This window comes from Eutrigla gurnardus (assembly GCF_963514095.1).
Source record: "Eutrigla gurnardus genome assembly, chromosome: 2".
Lineage (NCBI taxonomy): Eukaryota > Metazoa > Chordata > Actinopteri > Perciformes > Triglidae > Eutrigla > Eutrigla gurnardus.
In genome coordinates this window covers 28,939,538-28,961,300 of record NC_139916.1, presented here as the reverse complement: position 1 = coordinate 28,961,300, position 21,763 = coordinate 28,939,538, and the positions used below count along the sequence as shown (strand labels likewise).

Genomic DNA, 21,763 nt, shown 5'->3' with positions numbered 1-21,763 from the left:
CAGAAGATCAGAAATAAATCATCCAGCGCTTTATACAACACCAGTAGTATTTTAGAATTCTTGACTGACAGGAAGTTGGTGTAAAGACCTCCAAACTGGTCTCAGTGAGGACTCGAGTCACAGCGTTCTGGATCAGCTGTCTCCTGAAGATAAATGCATGAACAAGTTTGACCGAATCCTGCTGAGACTATGGACTGTATATAAGAAGTGGACCGTGGACGTAGTCATGGTGACGTCACACATTGGTTTGGGGACTACGGTTTTGAAGCTTCGATGATGGCCAGTCAAGAAGTTTGAGGCTTCACATTTGAGAATCGGAGGTTTCTGCCCAGTTGCGACATAAATCCTTGAATCCTTGATCTATTCTTAAAGTGATAGTAGGCTGACTTTGTATTTGCCTTAATGCGGCTGTTGAAGTTCAGGTCTGAGTCCAAGGTCCCTGGCTCGGTCTGTGGTTTTAAACATTGCTGACTGAAGTTGAGCGGTGACTTTTAACCGTAGTCATGTGCAGTAAAGATAAGGGTGATTGATTTTCTTAATACATTGTCATTCAAAAGGCTCCTTGGTTTGGATCGAGATCAAAGCAAACAATGCTAAGCTATCATTTGCCTGATATCAAAATGATCTGCTTGACTTGCAAACAAACTCCTGCACAGAGTAAATGAGTGTATTGTCATGTAGCTTTATATACACACAGGATTTTCTTTTCATAATAACTACAACTTGTTACTTGCCACCACTTTAAATGAACACAGGAGCAGGTTTCTAATAGATCGGCATTGTTGCGTTGCTCTCTGAAGTGTTTTTACCAGCGCTAACTGGAGGATCTCTAGTTGCACAGAAACCTCATTCCAGTCTTCTACCAACCAACAGAATGTTGACGTGCAGATGGCTCTGATAAGCAGCGTCACCTCTGCCACGTCTTTGTTGTAGAGCAGCTTTCTGCGGCCGCTGTAAATAACTACTCAGGTGCGCTTGTTTGCTCCATGTGCACCCGCTTCACTAACTGGTACAGTGGAAAACAAGCTGCTTTGTGGGGGATTTCTGCCCGACTTTGTACACCGCTCCACCTGGTTACACGTTGAATTTAAGGATGTTTTTTATTCTCATCCACGTCTCACTAAGTTGAGGAAAGCCAGCCGTGCTACCAGGCTGCACAGCAACACCCACAAACCAATCAAATGCTTAAGATGCCAACCGTCAGTTTGCATGTCAAACTATAAAAACACTGCTGTTGGCACAAAGCCCTCTCTCGCTCTTTTCTGTTTCACTTCGCTCACTCGTTTGATGACATGAATAACACGCATGATATCTGTCATTAAGAGATCATTTTGTAAGTCAAGAAAGTTTGTCATATAACCGTTGAAGTATAAGAATGAAAATATGTCATTTCATAGGAACTGCCGCGTCAATCTCAATTGCTTGCCAGACTCATTGTGGAAACAAGTGTTCTATCTTCTGGGTTTACATGCGGTGTATGTGACCCACTGAATATGCGCTGTAGTGTTTTCCCAAATGGCCCCACCCACAAGGTCCAACTCCAAATGCCAGTGGTACACCAGCAAATTCTGGGAGGTAAAATCACTGTTTTAGTCAATGGAGTCTTGTAGCTTTGAAGGAAAGGGCGTCTGACAGAAGGTACAGATGTGAAACTATTCTAAATATTGCGTCCACTTAAACTGATATTGATAGTTTTAGGTGATTAAACACGTCCAGGACTTTGCTCCGTGCTGGGACTCCAAACTCCATCCATCCATCCATCCATTATCTACCGCTTATCCTGTATTCAGGGTCGCGGGGGGGCTGGAGCCGATCCCAGCTGTCATTGGGCGAAGGCAGGGACTCCAAACTCCATCTACTTTAACTGATACACCGACTCTGGAGAAGAACCTGCACACCCACACGACTAGTCATCACAACCGTTCATCATAACATCTGGAATGCATGACTTTCCTAATGGAGTACTTTTACACTGTGGTGAAGAGCGCTGCAGGAATGAGTCCAATAGAGAGAGCTGGTTCACATGGACAGGTCAAACGAACACAGGATTTGAACCCAGGAGACTGCAGTTAGTGTCCCGTGATGAATGACAAATGAAATTTTGTCACATCAGTCGTTAGTAACTGAATGAATCATTACTGTTGATAGTCATGTGACTCATTAGTCAGTCAAGTTCACTCCAGCTACGCTCGGTCTTAAACCCAACTAGGTGAATTTGTTGCCTCAGCATAATTTCCGCTCTGACCAAGCTGTGTTATTTGACGCTACCGAGCAGAATATCAAAAAAGAAAAGAGTAAGATCGATGCATGCTTTCATCCCAGTCTCCAATAACACCAGAAAAAGTCACTAGACGGGACTGAAAACTCCCTAAATGTAGCGACAAACTCATTAAGTTGGCAACACTGCTCCCACCCTGTCCTCCTCCTCTCCTCTGCCTGGGGTCCTGAGGGTCTTCATGCCCGGGTGCTATGGTGGGTTTCCTACCGAAGCTTCCCCCAAAACATTTGGCAAAGCAGATGAGCTACAAACAAATCAAGCCTCGTACATCATGTTTTTCTGTAATAAATGATACAATGTTTCTGCGGAGGTGTGGTTGCAGTGGAGAAAGTGTTGGTATCCTCGCGCTCATGTGACCATGATGTAGTCCTGTTTCTAGCCCACTGTTAAGATTCTCACTTCTGATTATAATTAACGTTTGTTTGCCACAGAGTTTACTTTCTGCAATAATCCAAAATGTAACGGAAAAATCTTGTTGTTTTTTTCTCGAGGGAACCGGTGAGATGTTGACTTCCTGTTGGCCTCCAATAACACGTCCTCCCTGCAGCACTCTATTGCTACTTGTACCTGTGAAGGATGTGAATACTTCCTCCACCACTGGCTGACAGAGAGTATACTGTACATACTGCATGTGTGAAATACAGGAAGGGAAAACAGAAGCAAAGCAAATTTGTCTTTGTGTGAAAAACTGACAGTGGAGTGGATTTCCTCTCCGCTACAGATCAGGTTCAACCTGCCACTACTGACAGCCCCCCCTCACACACACACAAACACACACACACACACCCATAATGCCTCTCTTCTCACACACTCCTGTTTAGTGAAACTACTTTATATTCTGCTGCCGGCTTCAGTGTGTTCATAAAGAGGAAACAAGCATTTTGGATAAATGTGTGTAAAGATGTCACGGTGAAGTCAGCAAAGCTGCGTTACATAAGGAACACCGAAGCAGTGGTACTGGACTGGAATCAGTGTGAACATTAGACAGCCGTCTGCGCTGTGAATGGCTGCGTTTCATGCAGGAAACACTGATCTCTGTTCTTTGTGGGCTGGAAACAATTGTGGACTGTGAAGGCAGCAGAGAGACTTTTAAAAAGTCTTTGTTGGAAACAAGGAGCATTTTCCAAAAGAAGGATTGCAGAGTTTTACACCAACCACGTCTTTTGAAACAAACATTTCATTTCAAACACAAAATGAAAGCCAAACATGCAATGAGTCTCATTAAAGGTCAACAGACCAGAAGACGAACGCCTTTCACAGATATACAGCAAACAACTCTGCCGGTCTGACTTCCTGTTGCTGACCACCCGAGGCTTTCAGTAGGCAGTAATGAGTACTATTTATCCCTCATTTACGTGTAATATATGTGAGGAGATATCCTCATTGACAGTAATTGCATGGCAGTGTTGCAGCACAGGGAGGCAACAGTGCACAAACGCACTCGCAGCTATTAACACCCACAGTGTTCATTCACACTGCCGACAGTCAGCTTCATGTGCTGCTTCTTTCCACCACCAAGATCCAAATCCATTTACAGCTACACAACAGGCTCATGATGCAGTTGGTGCTACTTTGGGACTGTTTGCATGAGATGAACTCCATAGAGTTTAACTCCGTAGAGAGGTGTGTCGCCTTCGAAAGGCCCGGGTAGAAGGTGACTCACAGATCTCACCGGGAGACAAATTGAATTTCCGCCTGAAGTTAGTCATGTAAGTTTGACCATCTGCGTTTCCTCATGGGATCATTTGGTTTGATTCACTTTACTAGAGTCAATAACGGCGAGGAGGCGGGGCTTATCTCCATGTAGACACCAACAGTGTTTCATCCATCATGGCTGAAATCACCACGATTGCTGCTTTGTGTTGAAGGCCCAGATACACCAGGAAACCAAACACCGTCCTGTCTGAGTTCATAACATCGAGGTGGTGACACACATCAGCTGGTTTACTACAGCTGAATGAACCCAAAATAAACTAGCTGTGATTGAATAGCAAATAACATGGATGCTGAAATAACTCCATAATTATGGTGATCAGTAAACAGTCCAAAATCTGTTAGGTCTGTCTGCAAGACCACAAACTAACAACTTTTAAAATGCTTGTTTTCTGAATGGAGTCTGGTTGATGGGTGCTAGGCTATGCTAACATTGTAGCTGCTCCATCAACACTTCAAATAAGGTCATCTAGATATAAATACAGCAGAGACCTTGTTGTTTGGACCACAGACAGTCTCTGGTTTCTCCACATAGTCTGGTCTGGTCTCTGGACTAATGTGAGCTACTATCTAGACCTCTGGGGGACCACAGACACAGGAGACAACAGGAGGACAATCTTGGCAATGATAGGCTTACGAAACACAATTATCTAGCAATTGCTTTGCTCAGTATGAATTATTTTGGGGATTTTGCATGATATTCATGCCACCTGGCTCGAAATCTCATCCATTGTATTTAGGGGTGTCAACATTTACAATTTTTTTCTACACGTGTACACGGGGCTTCTTACCGACGTGTAACCGGTTACAAGTTTAAATTTATGATCTCTTTCTATCGCAGTTGCGCCATATAACCACTAGAAGGTTCTGTTTCCATTCAACCGCCTCCTAATCCCATTAAATCAAAGCCATTGTAAGTGGTTGCGCATGGATCCCGTGCTGTTACTATAAGCCAACTTTGCCTGGCATAATTTACACTCAACTGTATTTTCAGTGGCAGTTTGTTCAAAAAAGTCAACTTGAAGTCACGCGACACCGGCTGTGGCCGCAGGTTTTTTCAACGTAACATTGTGCCCCAATGTTAGGAGTAGAGGGATTGTAGCTCCTCCTTTTCTTTCTTTTCTTTTCCCTCTGTTTTCACGAATTAATGGACTGGTTTTCATGAGAGATCTAAGGGGTGTGGTTAAGCGGTGCTGAGGTTGAGATAACCTCACTTGGAGAGGGGTGTGGTCTCCTCCCCTGGAATCAAGAAAAGGAGACTCACCTGTGTGTGCGGGGGGGCTGAGTGGTGGTTTGAGTGAGCGCCACGCAGCAGGGGACAAGAGTCCGAAGACGAGACGCACCTGGGCTCTTGAGAACCAGTCTGGTGCACGAAGACCGATCCACCATCATTCTTTTAAAAACTCTGAACTGAAAACCAAAGACGAAGCTCGCCGCTCCTGAGAGAGCACAGGTCTGAGCTGGCGGCGGTGTCGTCCTGGAAGACCAGCTATCTCCGGTAGGCCGACCCACCTCAACACTCCTTTCTAGGTGAAAACCAATCCATCTCCGCTCTGCTTCTTTCCCAAGGTCTTTCTCCTTCTCACGCACTCCAGGTTAGGACTAGCATCATGTTACTTCTGTTTAAATCTCCATAGACCCGACTAGTCCGTAACACCCATCATGTATGCCAGGGCTATTCGATTCGTTTTGAATGAGGGCCGGTTGATTGCCCTCAGCCCGATTGCCTGTTGTACATAATACTACACACGCATGGCTTGATGTCTGCATATATTTCTAGTCAACACTCGACCTGCATCAGCGCATGTGAGCACGAGCGGATCTGTGCGAGCAGGCAGCGCGAGCACAGTGGCTTTTGGACGGAGACACAGCCGCATTTTTATTATAAAAGTACCGGTCCGGTTCTGGTCCCGGTCCGGTTCCATCCCGGTTCCGCTCACACCACGAGTCTGAAGAGTGCAGCAGCTTATCATAATACAGTGTCGACTTTCAGAGTTTTCAAAGTAGAAAGCGACATCGTGGTGGTTCAACGAGGCGGACGGTCATCAGAACAACATCAAGCGCGTAAAGTACACGAAGAAGAACGTAGCGGAGGTGCGCCTTAAAGGAGAAATCCGGTCATTTTTGACCCCATTTCCGTTGTCCTCAGGGTCATCCCGACTTATTAGAAGCAAAAAAACAGACAAAAATTGACGTTGCCTAGCCCGAGATCTGTACCTGCCTGGCAGCCTTCCAGACTCGCTCCAATGCTAACCCATTGGGGCACGTTTTATCTGCTTTCCTGGGCCTCAGAAAACAATTCCAAGACCTATGCAACACAGGTTGGGTCCGTACGAGACACCACGGCGCTCGTTTAGCTCAAATAGTGTTGCAAAACGACATAAATATGTGTGTTTTAGCATGAAGTTACTCACCTCAAATCACCCCGTAGACATTAGCAGTAGATAGCCGAGCGCCTGTCGTCCCTCCCAGTCACCGCAGAAACGAAAACGTTTTCCTCGTAGTTTTGATTTTGTATCCATAAAGAAACGACCGAGCAGTGCAGTCGTCCTGTCCGTAATAAATCCATGAAGCTGTTATGTCCATATGTATGACTGTTACAACATAGCAACGATAGCTTACAGCTAGTAACGTGCCGGGCGCTCGTCCGTCCCACTCACCGCAGAAACGAAAACCTTTTCCTCGTAGTTTTGATTTTGTATCCATAAAGAATTGATCAAGCAGTACAGTCGTCATGTCCGTAATAAGTCCATGAAGCTGTTAAGTCCATATGTATGACTGTTACAACATAGCAACGATAGCTTCAGCTAGTAACGTGCCGGGCGCTCGTCCGTCCCACTCACCGCAGAAACGAAAACGTTTTCCTCGTAGATTTTGTATCCATAAAGAAACGATCGAGCTGCGCAGTCGTCCTGTCCGTAATAAATCCATGAAGCCGTTATATCCATATGTCTGACTATGTTACAACATAGCAACGACTGCTTACAGCTAAACAGTAGCCTGGAGCCAAAACAATGCAAGTCTCGCGCAAGTTCCCGTCTGCCGTCCTCACTCTGGAGCTGTTTTCAAGCCAGTACAGTGAAAAATCTTGGACAGTCGCGCGAGGGTCACTTTGATCTCACTCTGTTGATGAGAGACTGCAGTCTGCACACGCGACACGCGACTCCCACTCGTGCTGTCAACACAACTAGCCTACTGAGACTGCGCAAGATTTGTTGTCTTTGTAGCAGGTTCAACTGTCACAAAGGCTAAGCAATCTTACTATGTAGGCTAGCGCTAGTTACACTGTCATATGGACATGACGGCACTGCTCGATGGAAAGAAGTTTGTCACTGTATTGGCTTGAAAGCAGCTCCAGAGTGAGGACGCCGGGAGACGGGAACTTGCGCGAGACTTTTGGCTCTCGGCTACTGTTTAGCTGTAAGCAGTCGTTGCTATGTTGTAACATAGTCATACATATGGACACAACAGCTTCATGGATTTATTACGGACAGGACGACTGCACTGCTCGATCGTTTCTTTATGGATACAAAATCAAAACTACGAGGAAAACGTTTTCGTTTCTGCGGTGACTGGGAGGGACGACAGGCGCTCGGCTATCTACTGCTAATGTCTACGGGGCGATTTGAGGTGAGTAACTTCATGCTAAAACACACATATTTATGTTGTTTTGCAACACTATTTGAGCTAAACGAGCGACGTGGTGTCTCGTACAGACCCAACCTGTGTTGCATAGGTCTTGGAATTGTTTTCTGAGGCCCAGGAAAGCAGATATAACGTGCCCCAATGGGTTAGCATTGGGTCTGGAAGTCTGGAAGGCTGCCAGGCAGGTACAGATCTCGGGCTAGGCAACGTCAATTTTTGTCTGGTTTTTTGCTTCTAATAAGTTGGGATGACCCTGAGGACAACGGAAATGGGGTCAAAAATGACCGGATTTCTCCTTTAAGGAGCAAGTCTACACTGTGCTGCGCGGAGATGAGAGAGGGCAGCTCATATCGGCCACTATACGGCCAGCATTTTTTTTATGTTTTTTCCACTATACGGGGCCACCAATTGAATAGCCCTGAATGCGGATAACTGCACTCATGGGAACATTTAATTGTATAGTTAGTTAATGTTATCTGAACCTTTCAGGCAATATCACCCCTAAAAATACTATAGGCGTACATATTGGTGATAAATAAACGAGGAGGAGGGAAAATGACGTGTAAACGGTTATTGATTTTTCTAAACGGTTATGATTTATTATCCGTGTACCCGTTTACACTTGTAGACTTCGACACCCCTAATTGTATTGTACCTTTGTATTGCCTTTGGATGCAATAGCGCTGCACAAAGAAACTGCTTTGCATTTAGTGTGAACAAAGCATAAGAGGTTACAGCCTACAACTAACATGCTCACAGTTACGATGTTAACCTGTTCAGCAGGTATAATCCAGTTAACACAGCCCGTCTCATTCCTGTGTTGGCGCCTCATCCCGACGCGCCCCTTTAGCATCTGTATGAACCAGACACTCGACAAAGTCCGTGTAGGGAGACCACCGTTTTTTTGCCTGAAACCAAAAGTCAGCGTTGATTTATTTTAAGTTACATAAATATGCTACATGAAATACTGGGCTTCCATCACATACATCACGTAGGCTCCTTTAATGAAGTGACATAACTAACGTAATCATTTTACCCCTAACCACTGAATGACATGAATACAATCTAGTAAATACATCTTCCTGTTTGTTTCATATTATGTTGAGAAATTGTGATGTAGAAATTTTTAAAATGTGTGCGAGTTGGGAGCAAGAACAGGTTGATTTACCGTTGTAGTTTTGTGTGTGAACATGCTAACATTCGCTATGTGGGGCTAATAATCACAAATGTCATTATTATTAACTGAAATGATAAGGGCTATTATTATTATTATATTATTATTATTATTATAATACAGTTGGAGAGATGGGTGCTTAAATGTCAAAATGGCACTGAATCCACAACACTACTAAACACCCACACATTGGTTTTAGTGAAATTAAAAGGTAGATTTTGTCTGGACAGAGCCAGGCTAGACGCTTCCCTGTTTCCAGTCTTTATGCTAAGCTAAGCTAACCAGAGTGTAAATCATATAATATAACCCTTGACAAGAAAGCAAGTAAGTATTCCTGTGACCAGCTGTAGGTTAGTGTGACAGTACATGATCTATAACCCAAAGTTGTTCCAGCAGAGTCCAATCTTTAGTTTGGAGTTTATATCTTCTGCTCGCGCATAACCAGACTTTCACAGTCGCCCTCCTCCCACAGCTCCAACACTCTGACAGGATGGCAGAGATGAAGTGGTGCTGGTTAGCAGCTAGAGGCTGCCGCTCCTACCACAGTGTGGGACTCAAGAAAAGAGAAGACGAGTTGTTCTCTCAGACAAAAGAGAAGGCCAAAATCAAAAGGTTGAAATTAAAATAGACCACACAGACGATCTCTTGTCAGGACAGCCGGACTCAGAAGTGGAGTTATAAAAACCTCCACTGTGGCTCTGTAACACAAGAGAGTGCCTCAAGAGAGCTCATTATTGAATTCATGAGTGCGTCGTCAAATCCCACTCAACTGAACAGAGTGAGTGAATGTTGGAAGTGGAAAGAGGAGACTAATTGCATGGTTTTTATGAGCTATATTTTGTTTCTTTGGAACTTTAATTAAGTTACGATCACCAAAATAAAATTACCATATTTGTCCAATGGAGGGCATCACATTATTTATTTTCACATCGAAAGTGAGGAATTAAGGGTTTAAATCGAGGTTATTGTTGGAACTGTGGAAAACAAAAAACAAGTTTGGACCAATAAAGTTTTGATGAGTTATATTTTTTGTGTGTATTAGAATCGACAAGGTAAAAATGTTTAGCATCTGTATCTTTTAAGGGGAGCATATTCATAATTTGTTTTGTCCATTTGTAAATTATAATAATTGAAAAACCCATGTTGATTTAGATTTTAATATGCCTACATATTTGTAATCTGTGTATATTGTGTTGAGGAATTCCTAGTACTAGAAATTGTAATGCACTGGACTATTGTAAATAAAGTTTATATTTTTTTTAAAACCGCTCCATATACACCAGTTCCATCATCTCTGAATTCTAAGAGGGAGTCTTGCCTCTGTGGGACCGGACTTCGAGGCACCGTCCCCCCAAGTAGGGATCCTTGACTTTGAGAAACACACACTATTCATCACCTTCAATGACTGTCACGCTAATCCGTCCAATAGCTGTTGAGATATTTCAGTTGTTGGTAAACTTGAGGTGGATCACTAACACAGGGACTGAAGGGAGATGTGAATGGAAGACGAAGACCAAAATAAGTGAGACAGTCAGGCTGAGCACAAACCATGAGACCTGAGTTCTGTGGAAAAACTGATGAGTGAGTCATGAGCTGCTTAATGAAAACACTGTGCTAAAAAATGTCCCAGCGGTGTGAATATGATGAGAATATTAAACCGCTGTAAGCAAACACTGCTAGTCCCACAGCTGTCGCCTCACATAAAACCCTGTATTTTAATTACAGTCATATAATGTTTTATAATGTCAGTGGGCAGATGGCTGATTCACGGCAGCTCACTTCACATAATTGTTTCTTACATGTGGATCTCGCAGCTGGGGGTTGGGATCCTGGTCTGCTGCCACCCTGCAGAGGGACTGTGGAAAACACCGTCTTCATATTTACTATAAAGGGTAAGTTCACCAAAATTACAAGAAAAACATATTTTCTCAGTTGCTGCCTGTGGCTGTGTAGATAGTAGGGAAGTAACTTACATTTAACAAGAGTTAGAGCTATGCTATGCTATGCTATGATATACTATGCTATGCTATGCTATGCTATGCTATGATATACTATTCTATGATATATAATGCTATGCTATGCTATGATATACCATGCTATGCTATGATATACTATGCTATGCTATGATATGATATACTATACTATGCTATGATATACTATACTATGATATACTATGCTATGATATACTATGCCATGCTATGATATGATATACTATACTATGCTATGATATACTATACTATGATATACTATGCTATGATATACTATGCTATGCTATGATATGATATACTATACTATGCTATGATATACTATACTATGATATACTATGCTATGATATACTATACTATGCTATGATATACTATACTATGATATACTATGCTATGATATACTATGCTATGCTATGATATGCTATGATATACCATGCTATGCTATGATATACTATGCTATACTATGCTATGATATACTATACTATGCTATGATATACTATACTATGATATACTATGCTATGATATACTATGCTATGATATACTATGATATGATATACTATGCTATGATATACTATGATATGATATACTATGATATGATATACTATGCTATGATATACTATGCTTTGATATACTATGCTATGATATACTATACTATGATATACTATGATATACTATGCTTTGATATACTATGCTATGATATACTATGCTATGCTATGCTATGATATACCATGCTATGCTATGATATACTATGCTATACTATGCTATGATATACTATACTATGCTATGATATACTATACTATGATATACTATGCTATGATATACAATGCTATGATATACTATGATATGATATACTATGCTATGATATACTATGATATGATATACTATGCTATGATATACTATGCTATGATATACTATGATATGATATACTATGCTGTGCTACAGGCTGCTCTTATGCTGCATTCTAATGCAACTAATGCAAAGCAAAGTTTGACCTAAAGTTACATGCATGTGTTGACCGCTGGATAAATTGTGTTAATTGGCGTCACTCGCACCATATGCACTGGAGAGGAGGCGGGGCTTAACTCCATGTAGACACCAACCAGGTTTGTAGTAGTAGTATTAGTGTCCTTATCATAATCATAGGACAGATTAATAAGTACTTTAACGAAGTTTGCCATGTCACAGTTTTTTAGTATAGAATCTTGTCAGGTTTAACTGTAAGTTTTTCATTCGTCCCTCTACGGCAGAGATCTTCAACAAGGGGTCCGTGACCCCTAGGGGATTTGATCTCAAGCATTATTCCTTCCAAAAACGTAAATTAAATATGTTCAAATATACACATAAACATGAATACAACTTCCATCTACCTCTATCCATCCATCTTCTACTGTTATGTAGAGACAGACAGGTAACCAGTCTATCACAGGGCTGACATGTAGAGACAGACAGGTAACCAGTCTATCACAGGGAGACATGTAGAGACAGACAGGTAACCAGTCTATCACAGGGCTGACATGTAGAGACAGACAGGTAACCAGTCTATCACAGGGCTGACATGTAGAGACAGACAGGTAACTGCATGTCTTTGGACTGTGGGAGGATTTTCTTTCCTTCCTTTCCTACTATTCATTGTGATGCTGATAAATGGTAAATGGTCCTCATTTATATAGTGCTTTTCTCCAAAGTGCTTTACAGTAATGACTGACATTTATTCACACATTCACACACCGACAGCGGAGTCAACCACGCAGGGCGACAGCCAGCTCGTCAGGAGCAATTGGGGTGAGGTGTCTTGCTCAGGGACACCAGGCACTCAGCCTATCAGGGGTTCCTGAGCTAAACCCCTGATAAGATGATGACAATGAATAGATAGATGGAGTGTTAGTTTTTGCATTCCTATTCTAACATCCTATGGCACAACAAGATATTTTGATTCAACTTGTTTGCACTGTTTTTCTGCCACCACAATGTGCACGCAACCGCAGTGACTTAAACGCAACATCCACTCCGAAATGGTCTCGGGTTGTTTCGGTCTGAACCTCAACCGAGGACCCGGACAACATGTCCATGGCGGTCCATGGAGCCATGCTGCTAGCGTGCCAGCTACAAAGGACAGGTGGAGGGTGGAACATTCCTCCGTTAACAGAAAAGAGAGGAACATGTTATATCACCTCCAACATTCTTGTTCCAGCAGGTTCAATGCAACTCAAAATCCTTCCTTATGATCCCTTATTATCCCAGAGCACGTGTGTGTGTGTGTGTGTGTGTGTGTGTGTGTGTGTGTGTGTGTGTGTGTGTGTGTGTGTGTGTGTGTGTGTGTGTGTGTGTGTGTGTGTGTGTGTGTATGTTTGGGTGTGTTTTGGGTGTGAAGGTGTCAACCTGGAGGGACGAAATCCTGTGAAGAGCCGGAGCGTTTGATTATTCAGGCTGTTCAAACACGTTCCAATGAAGTCCTCTCCTAATACTCCTCTCAGCTCCTCAGATCTTAAATAAAGATTTCTTTTGACATTTTTTCTATTCTATTTCGACTCACTCAAACCATACAGAAGACAAAACGCTCCATGTACCGGCTTCGCTCGCTGACCTGCAGCAGTGTGAGGGGTTACGACTTGAGTGTGGCCCAGATGTCAGTCACCCTGGGATCCTCCATAATGAAAGCTGGTCGGTGACCCAGTTGAAGGCCTGACACACAAAGAAATCTAACGAAAAATGAATCCTGTTTGAGGAGCAGCAACCTGTCTGTTAATAAAAGATGAATATGAGTGTGAATCAGGAGGTTTGAAGCATGAAGACAGAGGAGATGAGAGAAGAGTCAATAAAGAGAAGGCCAAGAGACGTGTGAACGGATGACTAAGTCGGACCACTTCCTCCCTGAGCCGCCTGGATGTTAGTAATATCTGACGGAGAGGAGCTTTAATGTGTCGTAGACGAAGGTCAGAAGCTCTTTTTCCACGAGGCGGAGAGCGAGAAAGAGGCAGCGACATTGTTTTTATTTGTTTCTTTAGGTCATTTTCACATGTGCAACTCCAGACTTTAGGAAAATACAAAGGACACATTGTTACATTTAGTCCGTTACAACCGTGGCAGACAGGCAAATGCTGAAGTGCCATAAACTTAGATGCTCTCTGCTGCCCATCAGGGGGCGACTCCTCTGTAGTTGTATAGAAGTCTATGAGAAAATGACCATACTTCTCTCTTGATGTATTATCTCAGTAAACATTGTAAACATGAGTTTATGGTCTCAATCTCTAGTTTCAAGTCTTCTTCAATCCAGCATGATGTTCATTTAGTACATTATGGTCCATTTAGAGTCCAACAGACCAGAAAGCAGGGGATGCTTACCTGCTGATTGACAGGTTGCTACCAATGCTAGTTAGCTACTAAGATGACTTTAACACTGAGCTGTAAAGTTGACCTTTAATTATGAAGCTTATTAACAGCTTCACACCAGAATCCAGATGGATCTATATATTGAAATATTTAACATTTTCCAAGAAAAGTTTCCCATTCAAATTAAATGACAATTGTTCAGACACATTCATACAATTTCATATTTTTCAGAGACATTAGTACAAAATAAAAACATCATTTTTCAAATACTCCTACGACTTTCTTACACAAATAAACCAGAAATACAGCACAGCTTCGGCTTTCCAGCCTCCAGCATTCACACCACGACTTCTTCACAAACTCTAGTTTGTGTGTGTGTGTGTGTGTGTGAGTGTGTGTGTGTGTGACTTTGTCCGTCACTCAGAGAGTTTTTCATTCCTGTGTTTTTCTGGTTTGCTGGAAGGTTTTTGAGGTTAGAGTGTCGAGTTTTACAAAAATATGCGTCTAGTTTCAAAGCCAGTGGCCAAGCAATCAATAAAAACCCTGTAAACTGACCAGTCATTTAGTTTGGATCTATCAGATCTATTTTTACACACTACAACACAAACTATTTATTTCTGTCCATCATGAATGTTGTTTATGAGATTTTGCACTGACAGTTTGCTATATTTACTTTTCATTTTTCATACCTGTGTTTTTATTTATTTGTAAAATGTTCAAAGTAAACATCCAACGTCCTCTCATATTCATCAGCAGACCCATTATTATATGACGTTATGAAAATAACTGCAGCCGGGGACTGGCTCTTTGTTTCCACTTCCTGTAAGAATCCCACATGAAGAATCAGCGGTGCAGTTTGAAGCCACATGACCAGTTGAATGAAATCAGCTGTGTGTCTGCGAGGAGCTTCAGCTGAAGGATGATGGGAGTTTTTCTATTCATCACATTCATGAAATCTGACTCGCCCCTGTGCTTCAGCTCTCATATACATTAAGATTGTTTATGATAATAATAATAATAATAATAATAATGATGATAAAAAAGCGCTTACAAGCTTACAAGAAGAAAATTATTATTATAAAAAAAAAGCAAAAACAAAATAAAAACATAAAACAATGCAAACATTATATATATATATATATAGTTATATTTAAATAGCAACATGATGAGTGAGGAGATGTGAATATTTGAAAAAGAATATTAAAAATGCAAAAAGATGTTGAAACATCTTCCAGGCTCAGACTAGTTGCAGACAAATACATATCTGATAAAGATCCATGAAACATCTATTAGATGTCAAATCACTCAGTGTTACAGATGCTGCAACATGAACAGCTGCCTGCTTCACTAAAGATGGAGTGTGGCGCCCTCTGCAGGCCCAACTGATTATTTTGGCACTTTCTTTGAAACTACTATTATTATTTGCACATTATTTATTGATTAGAGGAAGCTTGTTATCGTTTGAAGATGTTTCCCAAAAAGAATCTCATTAGTGTCAATAAAAGGGTATGATATGAAGATATGGATTTGATAGAGAATCCTTTTCTTTTTATTCTTCGTCAAACAGATTTTAAAATAGTATGATCATTTTATTCTCTCAGATTTAAATATCAATAACTGGTTGACAATGAAAAATCTGGACAACTTGACATCCTTCACCTTCTTGTCCTCCTCCTATTTCTTTACCTCCTTCACTTCCTCTTACTCTTCCTTCCACCTCTTCCTAATTCCTCCGATGGTCACTGAACTCACCAACTACAGGTGTTTCCACACAACATATATCACATATGATCCACAAATGCATCTCATTGTGCAAAATAACTAACTTCTCATTTATTCAAAGCTTTTGGAAAAGTTTTATTATGCATTTCTTCTAGTGTCCTTTATACTTATTCTCATTTATCAGCCTTGTTTGGTTCCTTCTGGGGAGCACTTTGTGACAGTGCTATGAATAGTTTATTATCAAGATATGCTCTATGTCCAAACTCAGTCTTTGAAGAAGAAGAAGATTCTCACACAAAGCAAAGGAGACTGTCGGTCACAGGAAGTGGCAAAAGAACAACAGCAGGCTCAGTAAGGTTTATACATCCAGATAACATTTTATTAATTTGCTTATTAAAAACAAAAACGTTTTCAATGCAGTGACGACGTATTTGAGAGCTCGGGGATGAGTGTGTCTGATGATGTTCAGGAGCAGCATGGGCCTACAGACTCCTGGTCACCTCACAACACCTCTGCAGGGGGAGAGTGTAAACACGGAGGTCCTTTATAAATACAGCCAGAAAAATATAAATAGTCTCTTCTTGTGGGGTTTTCAAGAGTTGGTGGAGAGGAAGTGGCGTGGCAGCGGCTCTCAAAACACAGGACAGCGATGGAGGATGATCCTGTCTTTGGACTGAGTGATGGGTGTACGAGAAGATAATCCCTGACTGTCTATGCTGCATATACGGAACGTCCAGAGAGGAAGAGGATGTGTTTTCATCAAGAATAGTGGATGAGAAAGCTACAGCAACACATTTTAAAATCCCTCCTTGTATGAAAGAGACAGAGAGAGAGAGAGAGAGAGAGAGAGAGACAGAGAGAGAGAGAGAGAGAGACACAGAGAGAGAGAGAGAGAGAGAGAGAGAGAGAGAGAGAGAGAGAGAGAGAGAGATGGAAGGGGTAACATGATACATGATTATGAGAGAAGAAGAAAGATGGGGAAGAAGAGGAGAAGGAGGAAACAGTATCTTGTATCAAGACTTGTATAGGAGTCTTGCATCTTCATCTCACAGTCCCGTGTCGTTGTAGGTGGGCGTGGCCACCTTCAGGATGCTCTGCGCGTTCTCCTCCACCAGAGGGCGCCACTTCACCTCTCCTGTCAGCATCAGGTCGTCCCCATCCAGCGCGTCGATGTACTGCATCTGCACAGAACAGGAAGTTCCTGTTAAGTTGTTGTGATACAGAGGAGGTCGAGGAGACTGCTCTGATAGCTTGTCTTTGTGTTAGCGGGCGACCGAGGATCTTTAAGGGGAGAGAGCAGGTCAACAGTAGATCCCACATGGAGGTGGTGGGCTTCATCTGAAAGCTGGGAACCTGAAGATGAACTTAAGAAGCAGCTCAGCAGTGAGTGTCGGTCAGTATTAATTCATATAATAACAATCAGTGATCAAAGTGTAAAAGGGCTCAGTACATATAATGACATTGTTGCAGCAATTTCTGGGTTGATATTTTTGAAGATAGAAGATCATCCTGCTGTGACTGTATGTGAAACATTTGGAGATTGATGCAAGAATATCATTTTTCAGCGATTGGACGGCGAGCACTTCTGTCCTGGAAACGGCTCATAAACCCCCTCATGGTCAGTAAATGTACTAAAGCCCCTGTCCTCTGAAGGTCCTCCCTCTCGTGGAGGGAGTTTGATTTTGTGGAGTCGTGGCGGTAAAGTTTCATGAGGCAGTGATTATGTAGACTTTACTGTGTGGGAGGAGCCTCTCCCAATACATCATTTCCCCATAGCGGTGCGCCGCAATCCTGATAATATTAGTGCAGATCTTTATCAAATTAAAATGTCAACAATATGAATAAAGCTCAGCACCAGACTTCCCTCTTCCCCCCCCCCCCCCCCTGTTCAGCTGCAGCTGTGAAGGCCAATAAAACCGTTTCTGCCCAACAAATAAACAAACATGATGATGTCTGGGTTGCAGTTTCAGCCTTTCGTTTATAGATTTAACAAGATTCAGTGTGAATTTGAAAGATGCGACTGAGGCCCGCCCCCCCCCCTTTGAAAGTAAGTTATGTAATCCTCCTTCACTGCGATCATGCACACGGCAAACACAGAAAGTCTTCACGTTTAAATAATCAAACTGAAAGCTAGCAGCAGCAGGTTGACGTGTCGTGATGCCACCGTGACGAGGAATGAAGGTGAAGGGAGCAGTGAGGGACGTTAGCAGAGGTCTGGAGAGGATGAAAGGAAGTGGAGGTAAAAGGAGTGAGGAGGCCCAGCAGCAGATGGAGGCCTGCAGGTGTTTCTGAAAGAACCAGAGTGTTTTCAATCTCAGGAGGAAAAGAAAATATACAAAGAGGAGAGAACGGAGGAGGTCAGGAGGTGAGCTTGGAGAGAAAGTGCTCAGAGGGGGGAGGGGCAGAAGGGAGAGAGTCGGGTTGTAGCGCCGGGGAAATTCTGACGGCTTACATTTGGTCAAATACTGACCAGGATCCAAGAGGAGTGGAGGAAGAAGTACTCTGATACTTTACTTCTACTAGTATGGTATTTTCAATACATAAATGAGGCTTTCTATAAGGGACACAGGGAGCAAAATCAGCACAGAAGCTTTCAGTAAAATTACTCACAACATTGTGAAAATCCCCCCTTTCGAAGTAAAAGTACTGTATTCAGTATGAATGTACTTCAATTATAACAAGTAAACGTGTTCTGTGTATTTAATTGGCATTATTTAGATTTTGCTGCATCACTTTCTGACAAGGAACTGAAGTCTCATCTCAGCTCTCTTCAAATCCACCAGACTCCATTGACCAAAACAGTCATTTAAGGTCTCAGAACACAGGAGTTGGTACTTCTGCTGCCTCTGTCACCGAGGTTGTTTGCAGCAGCAGACCTGCAACTCCTGTGATCTGAGGAGAGAGTACAAATACAGGAGGACGGCAGCTGAACACACCTGCTTGCGTACGTATTCCACCATGAGCTCCAGCTGTTTGGGGTCTTCACACTCAAAGTTGAACAGGTTTCTCCACAGAGCTGCTGCCAGCACGGAGTCATCAGACAGAATCCCCTACACAAACACACAATCATTGCATCCTGGATTATTACGACAGCTTTCTGATGCCTCTGTGCGAGTGTGTAAACAAGTATTCCTCACCTCATCATAACCAAATATTGCTGCGTAAAACGTCTCCGTCATGGCTTTCATTCCCTCCTTCCTATGGATGGCATCGATCTACAAGTAAAGAGAGAAAGATGAAAGGCATGTCAAACACCATCCTCTTATTTTGCTTCTCCGTCACCTCCTCCCTCTGTGGTTCGGACAGATAACGAAGCAGGCTGAATGGAAGACATTCAGAGACAGTCTAGCATCCAGCTAGCAGCTGTTGTGTCCTCATGAGGACGCGGCCCTCGCCTCGGTGTCCTTTTAAGACCACGAAGGCCCAACCGAGAGGTCTTCGGAACGAGACCTTCTGGTCTACAGAGGACTTCCTGCTTGCGTCACCATTGCTGCTCCCGTGGCCTAGCAGGCAGCAGTTGACAAGAGCGAGCTTCTCTCTCTTATTTTAGATGCTGATGGAGTATAAGAACATTTATTCTGCTGCATCTCCAGCTGCTGATTATATATATATATATATATGAATTGCACACAACCCGAATAGAATCTGATGGATCTCCTGAACGCGCCTGGGACGGCGACGTCGTCGTGTTCGAGTGCAGCAGTAATTATGACCATGGAGAATATGACCAATGTTTTTACTGCTCCTTCACACAATTAGCATGAAACCTTAGAGCAACTCCAATCACTGGGCCTGGCTGTATAAATACATGTGTCTCTCACACACACACACACACACACACACACACACACACACACACACACACACACACACACACACACACACACACACACACACACACACACACACACACACACACACACACACACACACACACACACACACACACACACACACACACACACACACACACACACACACACACACACACACACACAGAAGGTCTGTCCACTCTAAAGGCCTTTTCACTATGAAAAATTAATGAAATGTAAAATATTAGCAAATATTTTTCACGTTCAACCTTTCACGCCGATGCCGGCACCAATATTCACGACTGGTTCATTTGTTTCGTACCTCCACACTCACGTATGATTCGTAAGTTGTTTTTTTTTACGATAATAAACCCAGACTCGACACACTGGAGATGGGCTGGTTATTCCGAGTGTCCACGACTGTAGAAAAGTTACAATGTGGTCACAGTTCTTATGGAGCATGTTGGAGTAACAAGTGTAAACCTGAGATTCTTTGCACTGGTTTTCACATTTCATGACTTGACTGAATCGTGTGTTTATTATTATATGATACATGGTCGTAATACAAGGACTTGTGCTCAGTTTATAATGGTCAGCCCATAACACCTCTGGATTTCTCAAGCAGAGGGAGTGAGCTCATACACCTCCACTGCTGGTAACAACATCATTAAATCTCTCTCTGGTTCTGAAAAGTGAAGCCAATCCTGAAGTGCCATAAACTTGCATTCTCTCTGGTGGCCTTCAGGGGGCGACTCCTACTTCTCACTTGATTTATTATCGCAGTCCATTTAGAGTCAGAGAGACCATAAAGCAGGGGATGCTTTAGCATAAAAAAAACCCAAGATGGCGACAGATAAAAACCAAGATCAATGGCCAAAAAAACAAGACTGCAAAAACCAAGATGGCATAAGCCAAAATTCTGAACTCAAGGCTTCATATCGTGACGTCACGGTGACTCCGTCTACTTCTCTGTCTGTGCTGAGTCCATGTGACTTGTCCTTTAAAGTAGAGCAGAGGTTAGGCTCTCTTTATAGACTCTTTTACAACCGAGGACATCAAGGACACTATGCGTGTGCATGTTTTGCCTCGGTCATCCAGGGCAGTGAGAAGATTTAATCACCGACTTTAAACAGCATCTAAATGTCGGCTTGTTTCATATTCAGTCGTGGACAGACTCAAGTTTTACAGAATTTAGATCATAGAAATTCAGATCATAGAAAGTCAAGAAACACACCATTGACTGTGTTAACGGATGACTTTCAGCACAATGGTTGTCGTAGATAATAAACACAGATACATATAAAATAGATTGAAGGCTATTAGGAGCACTCCTGCATGTCCTGGAAGTGTTTTCAACGGTTGTCATCACTACGAGCAACCACGGTAATCAGCTGAGTCACCAGTTAACACGGTCACTGGTTAGACCCAAACACCGCTGTGTCTATACAGGAGTTGCCCACCACTGAACGGTTTGTAACAGCCTTTTTAAAACTAGACCTCTGAGTCTGGTGCAGTGTTTGACGTTCTGTATGTGACCGCGGATAACGTAGTTGATCATCTGGTGACTTGATGCTTGTAACGTCTCGCTGCTGTAACGTTACAAGAACATGTATATATGTGGACTCTATGTTACCGTATCCAACCCAACACACCGCTGGAAAGTCAGTTTGGTTGGGTTCATTTACCATGTTTGCTGGTTAATGTTCTAACAGCTTTGTGTGTGCACACTTATGAACACAATCATTGTTTATAGACTGTTTGACGTTTCCCTCATTTTGTTCTGTCTGTTTTCATGCTGTTCATCATGTTCCTTTGCATTGTGATGGTTGTTCTGTGAACGTGGATCAGTAAGTGGACCTACGTTAACATAGCAGCGGTTGCGTTGGGCTGCAGCTATAAAAGAGAATACATCGGAAATGGACAAGTAGGAGTTGAGGTTTGTGTTCGGGGTCGACTTGATGAAGCCCTTTTAATTCACGGTCACGTGTGCAGGCGTGTGCCAGCACATAGGGATACATGCAAGTGTATGTACACATGCTGACAAAAGTTCACATACGCAGCTGTGAAAACACCGTCTGTGCTCCGCCCAACGCATGCATCGCAT

The 21,763-nt window shown here is 42.7% G+C and overlaps 1 protein-coding gene across 1 annotated transcript in view; it reads right to left on the bottom strand.

Moving 5' to 3' along the window:
• Positions 1-16,199: 16,199 nt before the first annotated feature.
• The window catches only part of uqcc1 (ubiquinol-cytochrome c reductase complex assembly factor 1), a 29,124-nt gene continuing 23,560 nt past the window's right edge, over positions 16,200-21,763 (bottom strand). Inside the window, exons 7-9 of the mRNA XM_084025851.1 lie at positions 18,985-19,062; positions 18,784-18,897; positions 16,200-17,028 (exon numbers count right to left, since the gene is read on the bottom strand). Coding sequence (XP_083881977.1) covers positions 16,894-17,028; positions 18,784-18,897; positions 18,985-19,062 — 327 coding nt within the window. The 3' untranslated portion in view covers positions 16,200-16,893. The remainder of the gene's footprint in view (positions 17,029-18,783; positions 18,898-18,984; positions 19,063-21,763) is intronic.